This window comes from Aquarana catesbeiana, linkage group LG12, assembly GCF_042186555.1.
Source record: "Aquarana catesbeiana isolate 2022-GZ linkage group LG12, ASM4218655v1, whole genome shotgun sequence".
Lineage (NCBI taxonomy): Eukaryota > Metazoa > Chordata > Amphibia > Anura > Ranidae > Aquarana > Aquarana catesbeiana.
The window spans coordinates 240,977,332-240,997,491 of record NC_133335.1 but is presented as its reverse complement, the minus strand read 5'-3'; the positions used below and the strand labels follow the sequence as shown (position 1 = coordinate 240,997,491).

Sequence of the window (20,160 nt, the reverse complement as noted above, 5' to 3'; positions counted from 1 at the left end):
CAGAGATGAGACCAATCCCCCTGTACAAGGAGAGAGAGCAGAGCTGTGGGAGGGGCTCAGCAGCCTCCACCCACTATACTGCCTGCAGAAAACTACAGGAGGGGGCGGAGACAAGACCAGTCACCCTGCACAAGCAGAGAGAGCAGAGCTGTGGGAGGGGCCCAGTAGGCTCCACCCACTACTGGCTGCCTGCAGAAAACTACAGGAGGGGGGCGGAGAAAAGACCAGTCACCCTGCACAAGCAGAGAGAGCAGAGCTGTGGGAGGGGCTCAGCAGGCTCCACCCACTACAGGCTGCCTGCAGAAAACTACAGGAGGGGGGCGGAGAAAAGACCAGTCACCCCGCACAAGCAGAGAGAGAGCAGAACTGTGGGAGGGGCCCAGCAGGCTCCACCCAGGAGGGGGCGGAGACAAGACCAGTCACCCTGCACAAGCAGAGAGAGCAGAGCTGTGGGAGGGGCCCAGTAGGCACCACCCACTACAGGCTGCCTGCAGAAAACTACAGGAGGGGGGCGGAGAAAAGACCAGTCACCCCGCACAAGCAGAGAGAGCAGAGCTGTGGGAGGGGCTCAGCAGGCTCCACCCACTACAGGATGCCTGCAGAAAACTACAGGAGGGGGGCGGAGACAAGACCAGTCACCCTGCACAAGCAGAGAGAGAGCAGAACTGTGGGAGGGGCCCAGCAGGCTCCACCCAGGAGGGAGCGGAGACAAGACCAGTCACCCTGCACAACTTCAAGCAGAGAGAGCAGAGCTGTGGGAGGGGCTCATTTGGCTCCACCCACTACAGGCTGTCTGCAGAAAACTACAGGAGGGAGCGGAGACAAGACCAGTCACCCTGCACAAGCAGAGAGCAGAGCTGTGGGTGGGGCCCAGCAGGCTCCACCCACTGCAGGCTGCCTGCAAAAAACTACAGGAGGGGGGCGGAGACAAGACCAGTCACCCTGCTACCTATTTGCCAAGCAGAGAGAGCAGAGCTGTTGGAGGGGCCCAGCAGGCTCCACCCACCTGCCTGAAAACTACAGGAGGGGGGCGGAGACAAGACCAGTCACCCTGCACAAGCAGAGAGAGAACAGAACTGTAGGAGGGGCCCAGCAGGCTCCACCCAGGAGGGGGCAGAGACAAGACCAGTCACCCTGCACAAGGAGAGATCAGCAGTGGGCAGTCTTTATTACAGGAAGTCTCACACTGGATTACTGCACAGATCTGGGAGAAATACACAAAGATCAGGGAGATTCCAGGGCTCCAATATTTAGAGAATATTTGCTCATCACAGATCACCTCCGATTATTACTCACATGTATCTCAGCTCCGACTCTCTTCTCACCAGGATCTCTCGGATCCTTTCAATCTTGAACAGCTCATCTTCAATATCATCCACGGTGGTCGTAGAGTCGGCCATGGAAATGACATCGTCACCTTAAAAAAAAAAAAAAAGAGAAAGTTTGTGAAATCTAGACGGGTTTGAGGCATGGGCGCTCAACCTGCGGCCCTCCAGCTGTTGTGGCACCATAAGTCCCATGAGGCATTGCAAGGCTGACCCAATACAAGCAGGACTCCAAAAAGCTGGGGAATGCTGGGACTTGTAGTTCTGCGACAGCTGGAGGGCCCACAGGTTGCTCACCCGTGGATTACTGGTTCGCTGTACCGAGATATCATTTTCATCAGCCGCTTCAATAAGATTTTATTATTTTACATCCAAACAAGTCATGTGACCTCAGAAAAACAACACTGGATGCTTTTGCGCCTTTTGTGTTCATGTTTGCAAAATAATTAAAAAAAAAAAACTATAAAAATGTTCCTTTAAAAAAAATCTGAAAAAACAAGAAGCCTTCCTAAAAAAACAAAAGGCCGCCCATTGGCTCCAAATGAACTCTCATAGACAAGTGGAAATATATAAAAAAAAAAAATATTGCGCACATTACATTGTTGCAAAGATTGCGATGATTTTGCCCTCCAGCAGCGGAGACAGACAATCTGTATCTCACCAAAAATGACATTTTTGTTGCAGGGGATGCCCCAAAATCTGACTTGTATCTTAGTGCAGACTTCTGGGGAAATCAGTGAGCCAATCACAAGCAGGAAATTACATTTCTGGGGGAGGGGGTGGGAGGGAAGAGGTTACCCTTTATACCATCTGTGTACAGAGCGCCTCCAGGTGGCCATATTGTATTTCTAGGGGGGTGTTCTGTATATCATCTGTGTACACTTACATCAGAGTCCTCCCTTACATCAGAGTCCTCTCTATTAGCCCCCCCCCCCCTACATGACAGACCCCTCCCCCCCACATAAGCTCCCACTTACGTCAGAGTCCACCATTACATAGGAGCCCCCCTTAGATCAGAGTCCCCTCTTAGATCAGTGTCTTCTCTTATACATCTGAGACCCCCCCTCCCCCATTATCAGAGTCAGCTTTTACATCAGAGTCCAGCCTTACATCAGTGTCCTCTCTTATATCAGAGTTTCCCCTTACCTCAAAGTCCTCCCTTGCATTGGAGCCCCCACTTACATCAGTGTCTTCTCTTGAATCAGAGTCCCCTCCTGTATATCAGAGTCAGCTTTTACATCAGAGTGCCCCCCTACATAAGTCCCCATTTACATCAGAGACCTTCATTACATAGGAGTCCCGCATCTTCTCTCTTAGATCAGAGTCCCCTCTTACATGGACATCTCCTCTTAGATCAGAGTCTCCTCTTACATGGACATCTCCTCTTAGATCAGAGTCTCCTCTTACATGGGCATCTCCTCTTAGATCAGAGTCTCCTCTTACATGGGCATCTCCTCTTAGATCAGAGTCCCCTCTTACATGGGCATTTCCTCTTAGATCAGAGTCCCCTCTTACATGGGCATTTCCTCTTAGATCAGAGTCCCCTCTTACATGGGCATCTCCTCTTGGATCAAAGTCCCCTCTTACATGGGCATCTCCTCTTAGATCAGAGTCCTCTCTTACATGGGCATCTCCTCTTAGATCAGAGTCCCCTCTTACATGGGCATCTCCTCTTAGATCAGAGTCCCCTCTTACATGGGCATCTCCTCTTAGATCAGAGTCCCCTCTTACATGGGCATCTCCTCTTAGATCAGAGTCCCCTCTTACATGGACATCTCCTCTTAGATCAGAGTCCCCTCTTACATGGACATCTCCTCTTAGATCAGAGTCCCCTCTTACATGGACATCTCCTCTTAGATCAGAGTCCCCTCTTACATGGGCATCTCCTCTTAGATCAGAGTCCCCTCTTACATCTCCTCTTAGATCAGAGTCTCCTCTTACATGGGCATTTCCTCTTAGATCAGAGTCCCCTTTTACATGGGCGTCTCCTCTTAGATCAGAGTCCCCTCTTACATGGACATCTCCTCTTAGATCAGAGTCCCCTCTTACATGGACATCTCCTCTTAGATCAGAGTCCCCTCTTACATGGGCATTTCCTCTTAGATCAGAGTCCCCTCTTACATGGGCATTTCCTCTTAGATCAGAGTCCCCTTTTACATGGGCATCTCCTCTTAGATCAGAGTCCCCTCTTACATGGACATCTCCTCTTAGATCAGAGTCCCCTCTTACATGGGCCTCTCCTCTTAGATCAGAGTCCCCTCTTACATGGGCATCTCCTCTTAGATCAGAGTCCCCTCTTACATGGACATCTCCTCTTAGATCAGAGTCCCCTCTTACATGGGCATCTCCTCTTGGATCAGAGTCCCCTCTTACATGGGCATCTCCTCTTAGATCAGAGTCCCCTCTTACATGGACATCTCCTCTTAGATCAGAGTCCCCTCTTACATGGGCCTCTCCTCTTGGATCAGAGTCCCCTCTTACATGGGCATCTCCTCTTGGATCAGAGTCCTCTCTTACATGGGCCAATCCTCTTAGATCAGAGTCCCCTCTTACATGGACATCTCCTCTTAGATCAGAGTCCCCTCTTACATGGGCATCTCCTCTTAGATCAGAGTCCCCTCTTACATGGGCATCTCCTCTTGGATCAGAGTCCTCTCTTACATGGGCATCTCTTCTTAGATCAGAGTCCCCTCTTACATGGGCATCTCCTCTTAGATCAGAGTCTCCTCTTAGATCAGAGTCCCCTCTTACATCAGAGTCCCCTGTTACATAGGAGCCCCCCCTTAGATCAGAGTCTCACCTTATATTACAGCACAGCAAGGACCAGGGATTGGTAGTTCTTACACATCACCTACTGTTAGCGGGTGTAAAATGTACTTGTAATAAAATAGAATTTGTACAACTTTACCCCCCGTCTTCTTCCCGGGGAATGCAGTGCAGACCAAATCTTGCAAGAAGACACTCCAGTCCATTGCTAGAGCATCTTCTACAAGATTTCACCGGCTCCGTATCCCCGGAATTCAGCCTTTGCTGCTGCTGATCTCCTGCATCCTCTTTGCAGCTATTTTTCCGGCGCTGGATGCGCGGCTTTTCTCAGGGCGGGGTTCCCGATGGTGACAACAGTGACCACGTCTGTGCAATGTGTGTCAGTATGGCTGCTTGTAGTCTCCAGCCTGTGACAGGGTGACAAGGAACAAATGTATGACAGGGACAGAGCGTCGTCATCCTATAACAGGAAGTGCCTGAATAAGGACTTCCATGGCGGGATCACCAGAAATTATTTTAATGAAAGCTGCAGATTTTAAAAGCAATTAAAAATGACGCGGAGCTGAGATTTTAGTGATCGGGTTTACATATCAGCACACAGATCAGATGAGCGTCGCTGGCGACATCCACCCACTAGATAAGTATTTCTGCAGAGGGCGTCCCCCGTCTCCGTCACCAGACACTGCAGCACAGGGTTAAACCCCCCGACGTGTGACAATTCCATCAATGGAACGGCCACCTGACCAGCGCCGAGGAGCCTTTTTATGAATGAAGGAAACTCGCAGAGCCGCACAATACAAAGAACGCCAACCTCAATGCGCCTGGCGGGGATGGGAGGGGGGTGTCAACAGAGAGTATGGTGTACAAAGAAAGGAATGAAGGAATGCACGGTGGAGAGAGGAAGGAAGGAAGGTATGCACGGTGGAGAGAGGAAGGAAGGAAGGAATGCACGGTGTACAAAGCAAGGGAGGAAGGAATGCATGGTGGAGAGAGGAAGGAAGGAAGGAACGCATGGTGTACAAAGCAAGGAAGGAAGGAATGCATGGTGTACAAAGCAAGGAAGGAAGGAAGGAATGCATGGTGTACAAAGCAAGGAAGGAAGGAATGCATGGTGTACAAAGCAAGGAAGGAAGGAAGGAATGCATGGTGGAGAGAGGAAGGAAGGAACGCATGGTGTACAAAGCAAGGAAGGAAGGAAGGAATGGTGTACAAAGCAAGGAAGGAAGGAATGCATGGAGTACAAAGAAAGGAAGGAAGGAATGCATGGTGGAGAGAGGAAGGAAGGAACGCATGGTGTACAAAGCAAGGAAGGAAGGAAGGAATGCATGGTGTACAAAGCAAGGAAGGAAGGAAGGAATGCATGGTGTACAAAGCAAGGAAGGAAGGAAGGAATGCATGGTGTACAAAGCAAGGAAGGAAGGAATGCATGGTGTACAAAGCAAGGAAGGAAGGAATGCATGGTGGAGAGAGGAAGGAAGGAACGCATGGTGTACAAAGCAAGGAAGGAAGGAAGGAATGCATGGTGTACAAAGCAAGGAAGGAAGGAAGGAATGCATGGTGGAGAGAGGAAGGAAGGAAGGAATGCATGGTGTACAAAGCAAGGAAGGAAGGAATGCATGGTGTACAAAGGAAGGGAGGAAGGAAGGAATGCATGGTATACAAAGCAAGGAAGGAAGGAATGTATGGTGTAAAAAGCAGAGAAGGAAGGAATGCATGGTGTACAAGGCAAGGGAGGAAGGAATGCATGGTGGAGAGAGGAAGGAAGGAATGCATGATGTACAAAGCAAGGAAGGAAGGAATGCATGGTGTACAAAGCAAGGAAGGAAGGAATGCATGGTGTACAAAGAAAGGAAGGAAGGAATGCATGGTGTACAAAGAAAGGAAGGAAGGAATGCATGGTGTACAAAGCAAGGAAGGAAGGAATGCACGGTGGAGAGAGGAAGGAAGGAAGGAATGCACGGTGGAGAGAGGAAGGAAGGAATGCATGGTGTAAAAAGCAAGGGAGGAAGGAAGAAATGCATGGTGTACTAAGCAAGGAAGGAAGGAATGCATGGTGTACAAAGCAAGGAAGGAAGGAAGGAATGCATGGTGTACAAAGCAAGGAAGGAAGGAATGCATGGAGTACAAAGAAAGGAAGGAAGGAATGCATGGTGGAGAGAGGAAGGAAGGAACGCATGGTGTACAAAGCAAGGAAGGAAGGAAGGAATGCATGGTGTACAAAGCAAGGAAGGAAGGAAGGAATGCATGGTGTACAAAGGAAGGGAGGAAAGAAGGAATGCATGGTATACAAAGCAAGGAAGGAAGGAATGCATGGTGTAAAAAGCAGAGAAGGAAGGAATGCATGGTGTACAAAGCAAGGGAGGAAGGAATGCATGGTGTACAAAGCAAGGAAGGAAGGAATGCATGGTGTACAAAGCAAGGAAGGAAGGAATGCACGGTGGAGAGAGGAAGGAATGCATGGTGTACAAAGAAAGGAAGGAAGGAATGCACGGTGGAGAGAGGAAGGAAGGAAGGTATGCACGGTGGAGAGAGGAAGGAAGGAAGGAATGCATGGTGTACAAAGGAAGGGAGGAAAGAAGGAATGCATGGTATACAAAGCAAGGAAGGAAGGAATGCATGGTGTAAAAAGCAGAGAAGGAAGGAATGCATGGTGTACAAAGCAAGGGAGGAAGGAATGCATGGTGTACAAAGCAAAGGAGGAAGGAATGCATGGTGTACAAAGCAAGGAAAGAAGGAATGCATGGTGGAGAGAGGAAGGAAGGAAGGAATGCACGGTGTACAAAGCAAAGGAGGAAGGAATGCATGGTGTACAAAGCAAAGGAGGAAGGAATGCATGGTGTACAAAGCAAGGAAAGAAGGAATGCATGGTGGAGAGAGGAAGGAAGGAAGGAATGCACGGTGTACAAAGCAAGGGAGGAAGGAATGCATGGTGGAGAGAGGAAGGAAGGAAGGAATGCACGGTGTACAAAGCAAGGGAGGAAGGAAGGAATGCATGGTGTAGCAAGGGAGGAAAAGAAATGGAAGGAAGGAAAGAAATCGAGGTAGGAAGGAAGAAATCAAGGAAGGGAAAGAAGGAATAAACCAAAGAAGGAAGGAGGGGAATGAAGGAAGAAAAAAAAAAGAAAGAAAAAAGAAAGGAAGAAAAGAAGAAGTCAAGGAACGAAAGGGAAAGAAAGAAGAAGAATTTGAGAGAGGAAGGAAAGGAAGAAATCGAGGAAGGAAGGGAAAGAAGGAAGAAAAGTAGAAATGAAGGAAGGAAGGGGAAGAAAGGAAAGGAAAGAAGAAATCGAGGAAGGGAAAGAAGGATGTTAGGAAGAAAAGGGAAAGAAAATAAAAATTTGAGGAAATAAGGAAAGGAAGAAATCGAGGAAGGAAGAGAAAGAAGGAAGAAAGAAAAGTAGAAATCACGGATGGAAGGAAGAGAAAGAAGGAAGAAAGGGAGAGGAAAGGAAAGAAGAAATCGAGGAATGAAGGAAAGGAAGAAATCCAGGAAGGAAGGGAAAGAAGCTAGAAAGGAAAAGAAGAAATCAAGGAAGGAAAGGAAAAGAAAAAAAAACAATTTGAGGAACTAAGGAAAGGAAGATATCGAGGAAGTAAGGGAAAGAAGTAGGAAAGGAAGAAAAGTAGAAAGGGAAAGGGAGAATAAAAAAAAAGAAAAGAAGAAATCAAGGGAAGAAAAGGAAGAAATAAGGGAAAGAAGGAAGAAAGGAAAAGGAAAAGAAAAAGAAAAGGAAAGGAAAAATCAAGGAAGGAAGGGAAAGAAGAAATCAATGAAGGAAGGGAAAGAAGAAACCAGTGAAGGAAGGGAAAGAAGAAATCAATGAAGGAAGGGAAAGAAGAAATCAATGAAGGAAGGGAAAGAAGGAAGAAAGGAAAGGAAAGAAGGAAAGGAATGGAAATAAGAAATCAAGTAGGGAAGGGAAGGAAGAAATTGGGGAAGGGGAGGAATGGAAGGTGGAAGGCAAGGAAGGAAGGGAAGGAAGGCAAGGAAGGAGGGGGAGGAAGGAAGCAATCATGTCGCAATAAACTTCCTGGTTTAGTGGCACCCCCTGCTGACCTGTGCTGTGATTGGACACAGCATAAGTTTATCAGCAGGTTACTGCTAATTAATTTGACTGTAAACCTGCTGATTGGCTGTGGCCAATCACAGCACAGAAATCCGTGTGTTTGGTAAACACAACACAGAGATCTGGCTGGATTTCTCTCTGCTTTCAGTTACTGTTCAGAAATGAAGGCAAGAAGAGACTCCAGACAGATGATGAATGCGTAAAATAAGCACATATACACTTGTTGGGCACACAGTTAGCCCCTTGATTGCACTCCTGATTACCGCGGCCACCCAGCCAGTGTCATCAGTACAGGGTCCAGTATTATCACTGATCACTGTATTAGTGTCACTAGTGAAGTCCAGTGTCAGTTAGTTTCTCTCCCACCCAGTGTCAGCGCCAGATTGCCCGCCACACTATCAGTCACATTAGAACCACCATTAGGCTTCATTTACACCACAGCTCCCAAACTTAAGTTAGCATCGCTTAGGAGCTGCTGCGGTTAGAGGAGCTTCAACTGCCCTCAACCTTCCTCTTGTTTTGATCGCTGGCCGCCAGAAACTGGAAAACGTGGCAAAAATGTCGATTTTGATGCGTTCTGCGGTTTCCCACGGCCGTAGTACATCACGGACAAATGTCGTGAAGCCTTACTAGTATAGTGTCTGTATGAATCAGTATCCTGATCAGAACTGTAAGAGTGTCCTCAATAATAGAGTGTCCCTAAAAATACAATGTTAGCCGGACCCTCCCCCGATCACTGCCAGCACTTGCGACATACAATACATTTTGGCTTTCAATTTTGAAGAAATTTTGATTTTATTGAATATGTTTTATAACAGAAAGTAGAAAATATATATATATTTTTTAAATTTTTTTAAAATTTTCAGTCTTTTTTGTATATATAATGAAAACACAGTGGTGTTCAAATACCGCCAAAAGAAAGCTTTATTTGTGTTTTTAAAAAAAATGATATAAATTTCATTTGGGTACAGCGTTGCACGACTGCGCAATGGCAATGTAGTGCAGTGCTGAATAGCAAAAAAATGGTCACGAAGAGGGGGTAAAACCTTCCGGAGCTCAAGAGGTTAATTTGGGGAGTGTGAGCTTTTTGTACAAGTTAGCAAAAATTTACTTTTTCATTATCCAAGAGGCTTAGTGATAGATAGATAGATAGATAAGATAGATAGAGAAGATAGATAGAGAAGATAGATAGATAGATAGATAGATAGATAGATAGATAGATAGATAGATAGATAGATAGATAGATAGATAGATAGATAGATCAATTGATAGATCAATAGATAGGTAGATAGGTAGATAGATAGATAGCTCAATTGATAGATCAATAGATAGCTCAATCTATCTATCTATCTATTATTTGATTCATCTATTGTTTGATCTAACAATAGATAGATCAAATGATAGATAGATAAGCTAAATAGATAAGATAGATAGATAGATAGATAGATAGATAGATAGATAGATAGATAGATAGATAGATAGATAGATAGATAGATAGATAAGATAAGATAAGATAAGATAAGATAAGATAAGATAGATAGGATAAGATAGATAGATAGATAAGATAAGATAAGATAGATAGGATAAGATAAGATAAGATAAGATAGGATAAGATAAGATAAGATAGATAGATAAGATAAGATAAGATAAGATAGATAGATATAGTACATAATTGGTAACACTTTGAGAGTGTAAACTTTTTATACAAAGTAGCAAAAATTGACTTTTTCATTATCAATGGGGCTTGGTGATAGATCGATTGATAGAACGAACGGTAGATACCCATGTATATACTGTACACGAATCTGCAGAAACTTGTCATAGTTTGAAGACGACCCAATACATTTTATCTAATCTCGATTTTATCAATTCGTATTTTGGATATAGTGGAGAGCGATCAATAGAAGTCTCGCCAATTCCACGCGCTTCGTACGCAGTACTCGTGAAGGTATGAATGGGTGACAGCAAGCACGGGGCTTGAGGATGCCGGGAGTCCTCCACCTATGCAGGCACCTACCTGTAGCTTGTTCGGTGGGTTTCCACACGGTGGATTCCAGAGATCCGTACTGCTTGGACGCCCTGCGTTCCTTCTCCATCGTCATGGCTTGGAAAGGTCCCCCCGGCTGGCTCTAGGCGTGTACGTGGAGCTCCCCTGGATGAGGCATTGGCTGGAGGAGGGAGAAGAATAACTACATGGCACAGGGAGAGAGTGAATAAGAGGCAGACGTAGGAGGGAGGAGGAGGAGGAGGAGGGAGGCAGCGATGACACTCGCCTGGAAGCTCACAAACCATTGGAGATTCATCAGTGGAGATGCAGAGGGATGCTGAAGAGGACCAGATGCTGGAGGAGGAGGAGGAGGAGGATGTGCGTGGGTGACCTCTAGTGTCCTCTCTAAGTAATTACTCACAGACTGCACAGAGACAAGGAAGGTTTGCGGAGTGAGAAACCTTCGACTAGCCATTTATACGATGATCTGAAAGCGGTGGGCGGAATCACGGAATGTTCTGACATGTTCCTCAGTGATCCCTATTAGATACAACTGATCCTTCCAAGGTTTGTAAAAAGTAAAACCTTTAAAGTGATTGTAAACGATCCGCTTTGTAAAACAACCCATTCAGTTTAAAATAGAAATGAACCTTTTTGTATAGATATAAACATACATTATAAATACCCTTTTTTTCCCCTTTTTCTCACAAGTGATCACATCCCCTCTGTTCTGAGCTGGGGGGAGGGGAAGCAGCAGCGCACTGAACTTCCCAGTGAATGGCTGTGCAGTGGGAGGCGTGTCAGGACAAGTCTGATCATTGGAGGAGAGCACACTGAGTTCTCAGCATAGCTAGAGAACTGACCACGCTGTGCTTTCATGCTTAGTGTGGTCAGTTTTTAATAGGAAATAGACTGACAGAAAACACCAGGGATGTCACATAAAGGAAGCAATACAAAGAGAACAGGAGACTTCCTCATACAAGTACATCGTACAGCAGCCACACATCAGGAATATGAAGTGTTGGGGTAACAAACGCTTACCCTAGTCTTAAAGGACCCGAACATTCAAACTTCGCCCTTCTTGTGCGTTGCGTCACTCATTAACGCACTTGAAGACCAAGCCCTTTTTCTGGCACTTTTTGGTTACAATTTTTTTTTGCTAGAAAATTACTTCTAACCTCCATACATTTTATTTATTTATTTATTTATATATATATAATTTTAGCAGAGACCCCAAGGGAATAAAATGGCGATTGTTGAAATTTTTTATGCCACATGGTATTTGCGCAGCGGTTTTCAAAAGCAGTTTGTTTGGAAATTTTTTTTTTTAATGAATATAATTATTTAAAAAAAAAATAGTGTAATATATATATATATATATATATACACACACGCACACAGTAAAACCTTGGTTTGAGAGCGTTTTGCAAGATAAGCAAAATGTTTTAATACATTTTACCTTGATATACAAGCGATGTCTTGATTTAAGAGTAGCATCATGTTACAACTGCAGTATAAAAAAGAAGAGAGGAGCCTCTAAGTGTAGGGGATATTTTTTGCTAAACAAACGAAAAAAGATGGAAAATTTTGAAAAAAAAAAAATCATGTTTTATAGTTTGTTATAAAATTTTGCAAACAGGTAATTTTTCTCCTTCATTGATATGCGCTGATGAGGCGGCACTGATTGGCACGGATAGGCACAGTTAAGGCGGCACTGATGGGCACAGTTAAGGCGGCACTGATGGGCAGAGTTAAGGCGGCACTGATGGGCACAGTTAAGGCAGCACTGATGGGCACAGTTAAGGCGGCACTGATGGGCAGAGTTAAGGCAGCACTGATGGGCACAGTTAAGGCAGCACTGATGGGCACAGTTAAGGCGGCACTGATGGGCAGAGTTAAGGCAGCACTGATGTGCACAGTTAAGGCAGCACTGATGGGCACAGTTAAGGCGGCACTGATGGGCAGAGTTAAGGCAGCACTGATGTGCACAGTTAAGGCAGCACTGATGTGCACAGTTAAGGCAGCACTGATGGGCACAGTTAAGGCGGCACTGATGGGCAGAGTTAAGGCAGCACTGATGTGCACAGTTAAGGCAGCACTGATGGGCACAGTTAAGGCAGCACTGATGGGCACAGTTAAGGCGGCACTGATGGGCAGAGTTAAGGCAGCACTGATGTGCACAGTTAAGGCAGCACTGATGGGCACAGTTAAGGCAGCACTGATGGGCACAGTTAAGGCAGCACTGATAGGCACAGATAAGGCGGCACAGATGGGGACAGATAAGGCGGTACTGATGGCCACTGATGGGCCCTGATGGGTGGCACTGATAGGTACCACTGATAGGTGGCAGTGATGGGCGGCACTGATGGGCACTGGTAGGTGACACCGAAGGGCACCGATAGGTGGCACTGATGTCCCTTTCACGGCCGCCGGTGTTCGGCTTTTTTTTCCTCCCCACGCTGTCAGCGCGAGGAGAAAAAATAGCCAATTACCAGCTCTGTTGACATCACATGATCAGCTGTCATTGGCTGACAGCTGATCATGTGGTAAGGGGTCAGGTTCGACCCCTTACACCGATCTGTGATCAGGCAAGTCCCATAGACTCGCCGAACACAGAGCGCGCCGCGCGCACCCCGCTCGTGCACGGGACGACGTCAATGGACGTCGTCCCGGCAAAGCAGGTCAAAGCAGTAAAAGTATTTAACCACTAGAGATCCGCGCTATAGCCGAATGACGGCTACAGCGTGGATCTCTAGTGGTTAAATACTTTTATTCATATTACCAGGAATGTAAACATCCCTAGTAATAGGAATAGGGCGTGACAGGTCCTCTTTATGGAGAGATCTGGGGTCAAAAAGACCTTTTGCTTTAAAAAAAAAAATAAAAATAAATAAATAGTTTACTTCCACTGTAGACCGGAAGTGACGTCATGACTTTACTCCGGTCCTCCAAGGCCATAGAGACAATCAAAGCCGATCTACACTTATATCGCCTCTATGACCAGCTGACGGCACCGTCCGATCCTTTCTTAGGCGAGCTGGTGGAAACGATAAGCCCAAGCGATTTTTGGTAAAAAAAAAATAAAAAAATAAAAAAAAATCGCAATAAGTGTACATTGATTGGTTTGCACAAAAGTTATCGCGTCCACAAAATAAAGGATAGATGTAGGGACTTAAAATGTTTTAATTGTTTTTACAGGTAATGGCGGTGATCAGCGATTTTTAGCGGGACATTGCGGCGGACAAATCTGACGCTAAGTGACACATTTTGGGGACCAGTGACACCAATACAGTGATCAGTGCTAAAAAAAACAACGCACTGTCACTGTATAACTGACACTGGCAGGGAAGGGGTTAACATCAAGAGCGATTAAAGGGTTAACTGTGTTCCCTGGATGTGTTCTAACTATGTGGGGGATGGGCTCACTGGGGACAGGACAACTTCACCGCTTCAAAAGGGACGATGGACGGGGCAATGTACCACCAAATCTTGGGTGAGAACCTCCTTCCCTCAGCCAAGGCATTGAAAATGGGTAGTGGATGGGTCTTCCAGCATGACAATGACCCAAAACACACGACCAAGGCAACAAAGGAGTGGCTCAAGAAGAAGCACAATAAGATCCTTGAGTGGCCAAGCCAGTCTCCAGACCTTAATCCCATAGAAAATATGAGGAGGGAGCTGAAGTTTCGACTCACCAAACTCCGGCCTGGAAACCTTAAAGTGGAGCTCCACCCATTTAAAAGTCAGCAGCTACAAAAAAGTGTAGCTGCTGACTTTTAATATTAGGACACTCGCCTGTCCCACAGTCCAGCGATGCGGGGGAGCGAAGCCCCGCTCCTCTCCGAGGTGCCTTCATTTTGTGGGTGCCTGTCTGTGGCTTCACGCGCCATGCGAATGGCTGGGGCAATCTTCTGGGACCTGTGACGTGTCCCAGAAGATTGCAGGGAAGGAGGGGGGGGAGAGGTGAACTTCATCCTAGCGCCACAGAGCCAGTGGAGGAAGTGGAAGCCGGGTGCCCTTAACCACTTGCCGACCGGCACACGCGATGTACGTCCCTACTTTGGGATATCGTTGTTATGGCAGCAGCTAGCTGTTCGGCCGGCTACTAGATAAAAGCGGTCTCTGCGGCGAATTCGCCGCGAGATCACTTTTATCGGTGGCGGGAGAGGGCCCCCCCCCCTCCCCTCCCGCCGCGATCCGGTGCCCTCTGCCACTTACCGGAGCTGTCGGCAGCGGCGGAGGCGATCGCGTCTGTCTCCTTCCTTGGTATGGAGACGAGTGAGAGGAAGATGGCTCCCCACCCGTCTCTATATCATAGCAGGGCGGAAGTGACGTCATAACGTCAGCTCCGCCCATACGTCTTAAAGGCACATTTTTTCAATGTCATTTTTTCAAATGACAATTTTTTTTTTTTAAATTGCATTTAAGTCCAAATATGAGATCTGAGAACTTTTTGACCCCCCAGATCTCATATTTAATCGGACCTGTCATGTTTTTTTTCTATTACAAGGGATGTTTACATTCCATGTAATAGGAATAAAAGTGACCCCAATTTTTTTTTTTTAAAGCAGTGTAAAAATAAATAAAATCATGTAAAATAAATAAGAAATTTTTTTTTTTTTTAAAACGCCCCGTCCCGCCGAGCTCGTGCGCAGAAGTGAACGCATACGTGAGTAGCGTCCGCATATGAAAACGGTGGTCAAACCACACATGTGAGGTATCGCCGCAATCGTTAGAGCGAGAGCAATAATTCTAGCCCTAGACCTCCTCTGTAACGCAAAACATGCAACCTGTAGAATTTTTTCTATGGAGATTTTTGGAGGGTAAAAGTTTGACGCCATTCCACGAGCGGGCGCAATTTTGAAGCGTGACATGTGGGCTATCAATTTACTCGGCGCAACATTATCTTTCACAATAGAACAAAAAAAATTGGGCTAACTTTACTGTTGTCTTATTTTTTTATTCAAAAAAAGTGCGCTTGTAAGACCGCTGCGCAAATACGGTGTGAAAAAAACTATTGCAACGACCGCCATTTTATTCTCTAGGGTGTTAGAAAAAAAAAACAATATATAATGTTTGGGGGTTCTAAGTAATTTTCTAGCAAAAAAAAAAACAAAAACTGTTTTAAACATGTAAACACCAAAATCTCAAAACGAGGCTGGTCCTTAAGTGGTTAATAACTGGATAACCCCCCCCCAAAAAAAAGGAATGCCAAATGTGGCATGTCAGGGGGTCTCCGTCACATAAAGCAGATGTTCCATTTTTTGGGTGGAGCTTCGCTTTAATGCCTTATAGATGATCTGCGAAGAGGACAAAATCCCTCCTGAGATGTGTGCGAACCTGGAGGCCAACTCCAAGAAGCGTCTGACCTCTGTGATCGCCAACAAGGGTTTCTCCACCAACTACTAAGTCATGTTTTGTGAAGGGGTCAAATACTTATTTCACTCATTAAAATGCAAATTAATTTATAACTTTTTTGAAATGTGTTTTTCTGGATATTTTTGTTGTTATTTTGTCTCTCACTGTTATAATAAACCGACCAATAAAATTACAGACGGATCGTTTCTTTGTCAGCAGCCGATCAAATACTTTTTTCCCCTCACTAGTCACAAAGTGGAAATGGCAGAATCTGTATTTATAGAACCTCTTTATTTTTATAACATGGAGTTCATCTTCATTGCAGATAATGAAGCCGGAATAGGAGGAGCCAAAACCGACGTCTCCCATCCACTTCCTGGACTGAGATGCCGGTTTAGAGATGACACATTCATGGAAATCCCGAGACTAAGGGAGACTGAGGAAATGACTCCTCCTCCTTCTACAAAGTTACAATGTACAGTCTGATCACTGGGGGGGGGGGGAGGGGAGACTAAGGAAATGACTCCTCCTCCTTCTACAAAGTTACAATGTACAGTCTGATCACTGGGGGGGGGGAGACTAAGGAAATGACTCCTCCTCCTTCTACAAAGTTACAATGTACAGTCTGATCACTGGGGGGGGAGGGGAGACTAAGGAAATGACTCCTCCTCCTTCTACAAAGTTACAATGTACAGTCTGATCACTGGGGGGGGGAGGGGAGACTAAGGAAATGACTCCTCCTCCTTCTACAAAGTTACAATGTACAGTCTGATCACTGGGGGGGGAGGGGAGACTAAGGAAATGACTCCTCCTCCTTCTACAAAGTTACAATGTACAGTCTGATCACTGGGGGGGGACTAAGGAAATGACTCCTCCTCCTTCTACAAAGTTACAATGTACAGTCTGATCACTGGGGGGGGGGGGGGAGACTAAGGAAATGACTCCTTCTCCTTCTACAAAGTTACAATGTACAGTCTGATCACTGGGGGGGGAGGGGAGACTAAGGAAATGACTCCTCCTCCTTCTACAAAGTTACAATGTACAGTCTGATCACTGGGGGGGGAGGGGAGACTAAGGAAATGACTCCTCCTCCTTCTACAAAGTTACAATGTACAGTCTGATCACTGGGGGGGGGGGGGAGACTAAGGAAATGACTCCTCCTCCTTCTACAAAGTTACAATGTACAGTCTGATCACTGGGGGGGGAGGGGAGACTAAGGAAATGACTCCTCCTCCTTCTACAAAGTTACAATGTACAGTCTGATCACTGGGGGGGGGGGAGACTAAGGAAATGACTCCTCCTCCTTCTACAAAGTTACAATGTACAGTCTGATCACTGGGGGAGGGGAGACTAAGGAAATGACTCCTCCTCCTTCTACAAAGTTACAATGTACAGTCTGATCACTGGGGGGGGAGACTAAGGAAATGACTCCTCCTCCTTCTACAAAGTTACAATGTACAGTCTGATCACTGGGGGGGGAGGGGAGACTAAGGAAATGACTCCTCCTCCTTCTACAAAGTTACAATGTACAGTCTGATCACTGGGGGGGGACTAAGGAAATGACTCCTCCTCCTTCTACAAAGTTACAATGTACAGTCTGATCACTGGGGGGGGGGAGACTAAGGAAATGACTCCTTCTCCTTCTACAAAGTTACAATGTACAGTCTGATCACTGGGGGGGAGGGGAGACTAAGGAAATGACTCCTCCTCCTTCTACAAAGTTACAATGTACAGTCTGATCACTGGGGGGGAGGGGAGACTGAGGAAATGACTCCTCCTCCTTCTACAAAGTTACAATGTACAGTCTGATCATTGGGGGAGGGGAGACTGAGGAAATGCCTCCTCCTGCCTGCAGCAGAGACATTGTCTCAGGCTAGTCAAAGTCACTGGGTGCATTTTTAATGATAAAAAAAAATGATACTGTTGCTGTTTATTGTAACACATCAGGAAAGTATTTGAGGCTCATATAGTTTGTGGTAGATTATTGGAGAACATATGCAGTTTTCTTTTGATCCTTTTCTTCAGCGCTTTTTGCGCTTTTGATGCATTTTTCTGGCGTTTTTTTAAATGTTTTGCATTTTGCATATTGTACGTGTTTTTTTTATTTATTTTAATGTGTTGTTGGGTGGAGTAACCTCCTCGCGCTGACGCCTCCCAGCCCTTTAAGAGGTTTAGGTTGCTGGGAGGCGGGGCTCAAGACCACGTGACCGCCATGATTGGCTGTCACATGATCTGAAAAAGCTTTCTCTTAGGCGCAGGTCATCGGGAGCCGCGCAGGGCGTGCGCTCCTGGCACAGCTGAATCGATGTCCCATAGGAAAACCATGTTAAATGCACACTGTAGTGCGTTTCTGCAAAAAAAAAAAAAAAAAAGCAACAAAAAGCGCATAGGTGTGAAGCGAGCGTTAGTGCACACACCACACATGCATGGGGGGGGTATTTACTAAAATTGGCGCACACAGAATCTAGAGCATTGATCAATCCTGATGTACTGACGGCTGATCTCATTTCTTGAGGCTCTGAAATGTCAGAACAGTACGAATACCCCCCAAATAAACCCCTTTTTTGGAAAGTAGACAGTCCAAGGTATTTAGTAAGAGGCCTGGCGAGTTTTTTTAAGTTGTTTTTTTTTTTTTTTAAGGGATGCACCGATATATCGAACAACAAACGTTATGAGACAAAAAAAGGGTAATTGGCATTTTGCCGATTAGAACAAAAAGGTGCTGACAACGGCCCCTGAAAAACGAGTGCAATTTTGCTGCGTTTTTTCATAGGTCATGTGACCAAAAAGAACGCATCAAAAATGCAACATGGATGCGTTTTTGCAGCGTTTTCAACGTATTTCAATGGGGATGTGCGTTTTTTTTTTTTTATCTGACCAAATATGCACCAAAAATGCGTCAAGCAGGATTTTTAACACCGCAACGGACCACTGTGAAGACATACATAGAATTTAAAGCAGGGATCGTCAAACTAAGGCCCTCCAGCTGTTGCAGAACTACACATCCCACGAGGCATTGCAAAACTCTGACATTCACAGACATGACTGGGCATGATGGGAATTGTAGTTTCTGAACAACTGGAGGGCCGTAGTTTGAAGACCCCCTGATTTAAAGGGATGCATTTTTCTAGAGCTTTTCTCGCACTTTTTTTTTTTTTTAATGCAAAAGCGCTACAAAAACTGCTCTGTGTAAATGAAGCCTAGCGGCCGAAAAAGGTGCCGATAATGGCAGAACATATTCCCATTTGTTTAAATTCATGATATTCATTAAAAAAGTAGAATATAATACAATTATATATAAAAATATATAATTTTTTTTTTAAACTGTCCATTTTGGTTTCAGTTTTCGGCAAAGTACATCCTGAATTTTCAGTTTCTGCACCAGAATTTTAATTTTGGTGCACCACTGATTTTTTTTTTGTCACAATTTTTTTGGAAAATAAACTAAACCTTTTTTTTTTCAAATTTTTTTTACATACTGTCACCAGAGCAGTACAGCATCATCATATGACTGGTGTTGCGGTGATCAGGGATACTGACTGGTAACAGTACAGTTTTTTTTTGTTTTTATACTGTGACCAGATCAGTGTAGTGTTACCATAGTGACACTGTACTACTCTGGGGAGGGGGTCAGGATTTCTTTTTTTTTTTTTACACTATGATTGCTTATAACTGTGATAATCACTGTTATAAGCAAACATTTTTATGAATGGCATCAATTCATTACCAGTGTGTACTAATGTGATAGCTGTGATTAGTCACAGCTATCACACGGTACAGGTGCACTCTGATTGGCCCTGTCTGTAGCATGTGATCATTGTGACCAATCACAGAGATCATCAAAATAGTACACAATGAATGGCTATAAATGAAAGCCATTCGTTGTGTACAACTGACATGTGATTGCTGCGATTGGTCACAGCGATCACATGGTACCAGGGCTAGCCCGGTACAACGATCTGTTTGGTGGACACAGCGGGTGAAAGGCGCGCGCCTTGAGGACGTTCTATAGCGTCCACCTAAAATACCAGTACTCCTGGTCGGCCATTTTTCTACAATAGGCGGGGCTGGAAGTGATTACTCTCAGGCAGGGGCGTTGCTAGGTCTACAAAAGATCTGGGGCTAGAGCCCATAGCAGCGTAGTAAAGAAAGTCATACGCTTGGGCGGGCATACACTTGTATATAATATAGGTGTGTGTGTGTGTGTGTGTGTGTGTATATATCCCCAGAGAGCCCCCCCCTTACATCAGGGTCCCCAGAGAGCCTCCCCAATAAATCAGGGTCCCCAGAGAGCCTCCCTCTTGAATCAGGGTCCGCCAAGAGCCCCCCTTACATTAGGGTCCTCAGAGAGCCTCCCCCTTAAATCAGGGTCCCCAGAGAGCCTCCCCCTTAAATCAGGGTCCCCAGAGAGCCCCCCACTTACATCAGGGTCCCCAGAGAGCCTCCCCCTTAAATCAGGGTCCCCAGAGAGCCCCCCACTTACATCAGGGTCCCCAGAGAGCCTCCCCTCCCCTTGGGGACCCCTGCAGAGACTCGGGGCTATGGGCTCCAGATTCGGGGCTATAGCCCCAAAAGCCACCCCCTAGTGACGCCACTGCTCTCAGGACTGGATGGACAGAAATATAGAACCTAGGGCAGGTAAATCAGCAACCCCATA

The 20,160-nt window shown here is 45.7% G+C and overlaps 1 protein-coding gene across 1 annotated transcript in view; it reads right to left on the bottom strand.

The window, feature by feature from the left end:
• Nucleotides 1-10,386, bottom strand: part of LOC141113718 (bMERB domain-containing protein 1-like) — a 49,012-nt gene extending 38,626 nt beyond the window's left edge. Inside the window, exons 1-2 of the mRNA XM_073606994.1 lie at nt 10,176-10,386; nt 1,297-1,417 (exon numbers count right to left, since the gene is read on the bottom strand). Coding sequence (XP_073463095.1) covers nt 1,297-1,417; nt 10,176-10,260 — 206 coding nt within the window. The 5' untranslated portion in view covers nt 10,261-10,386. The remainder of the gene's footprint in view (nt 1-1,296; nt 1,418-10,175) is intronic.
• Between the last annotated feature and the right edge of the window lie 9,774 nt (nt 10,387-20,160).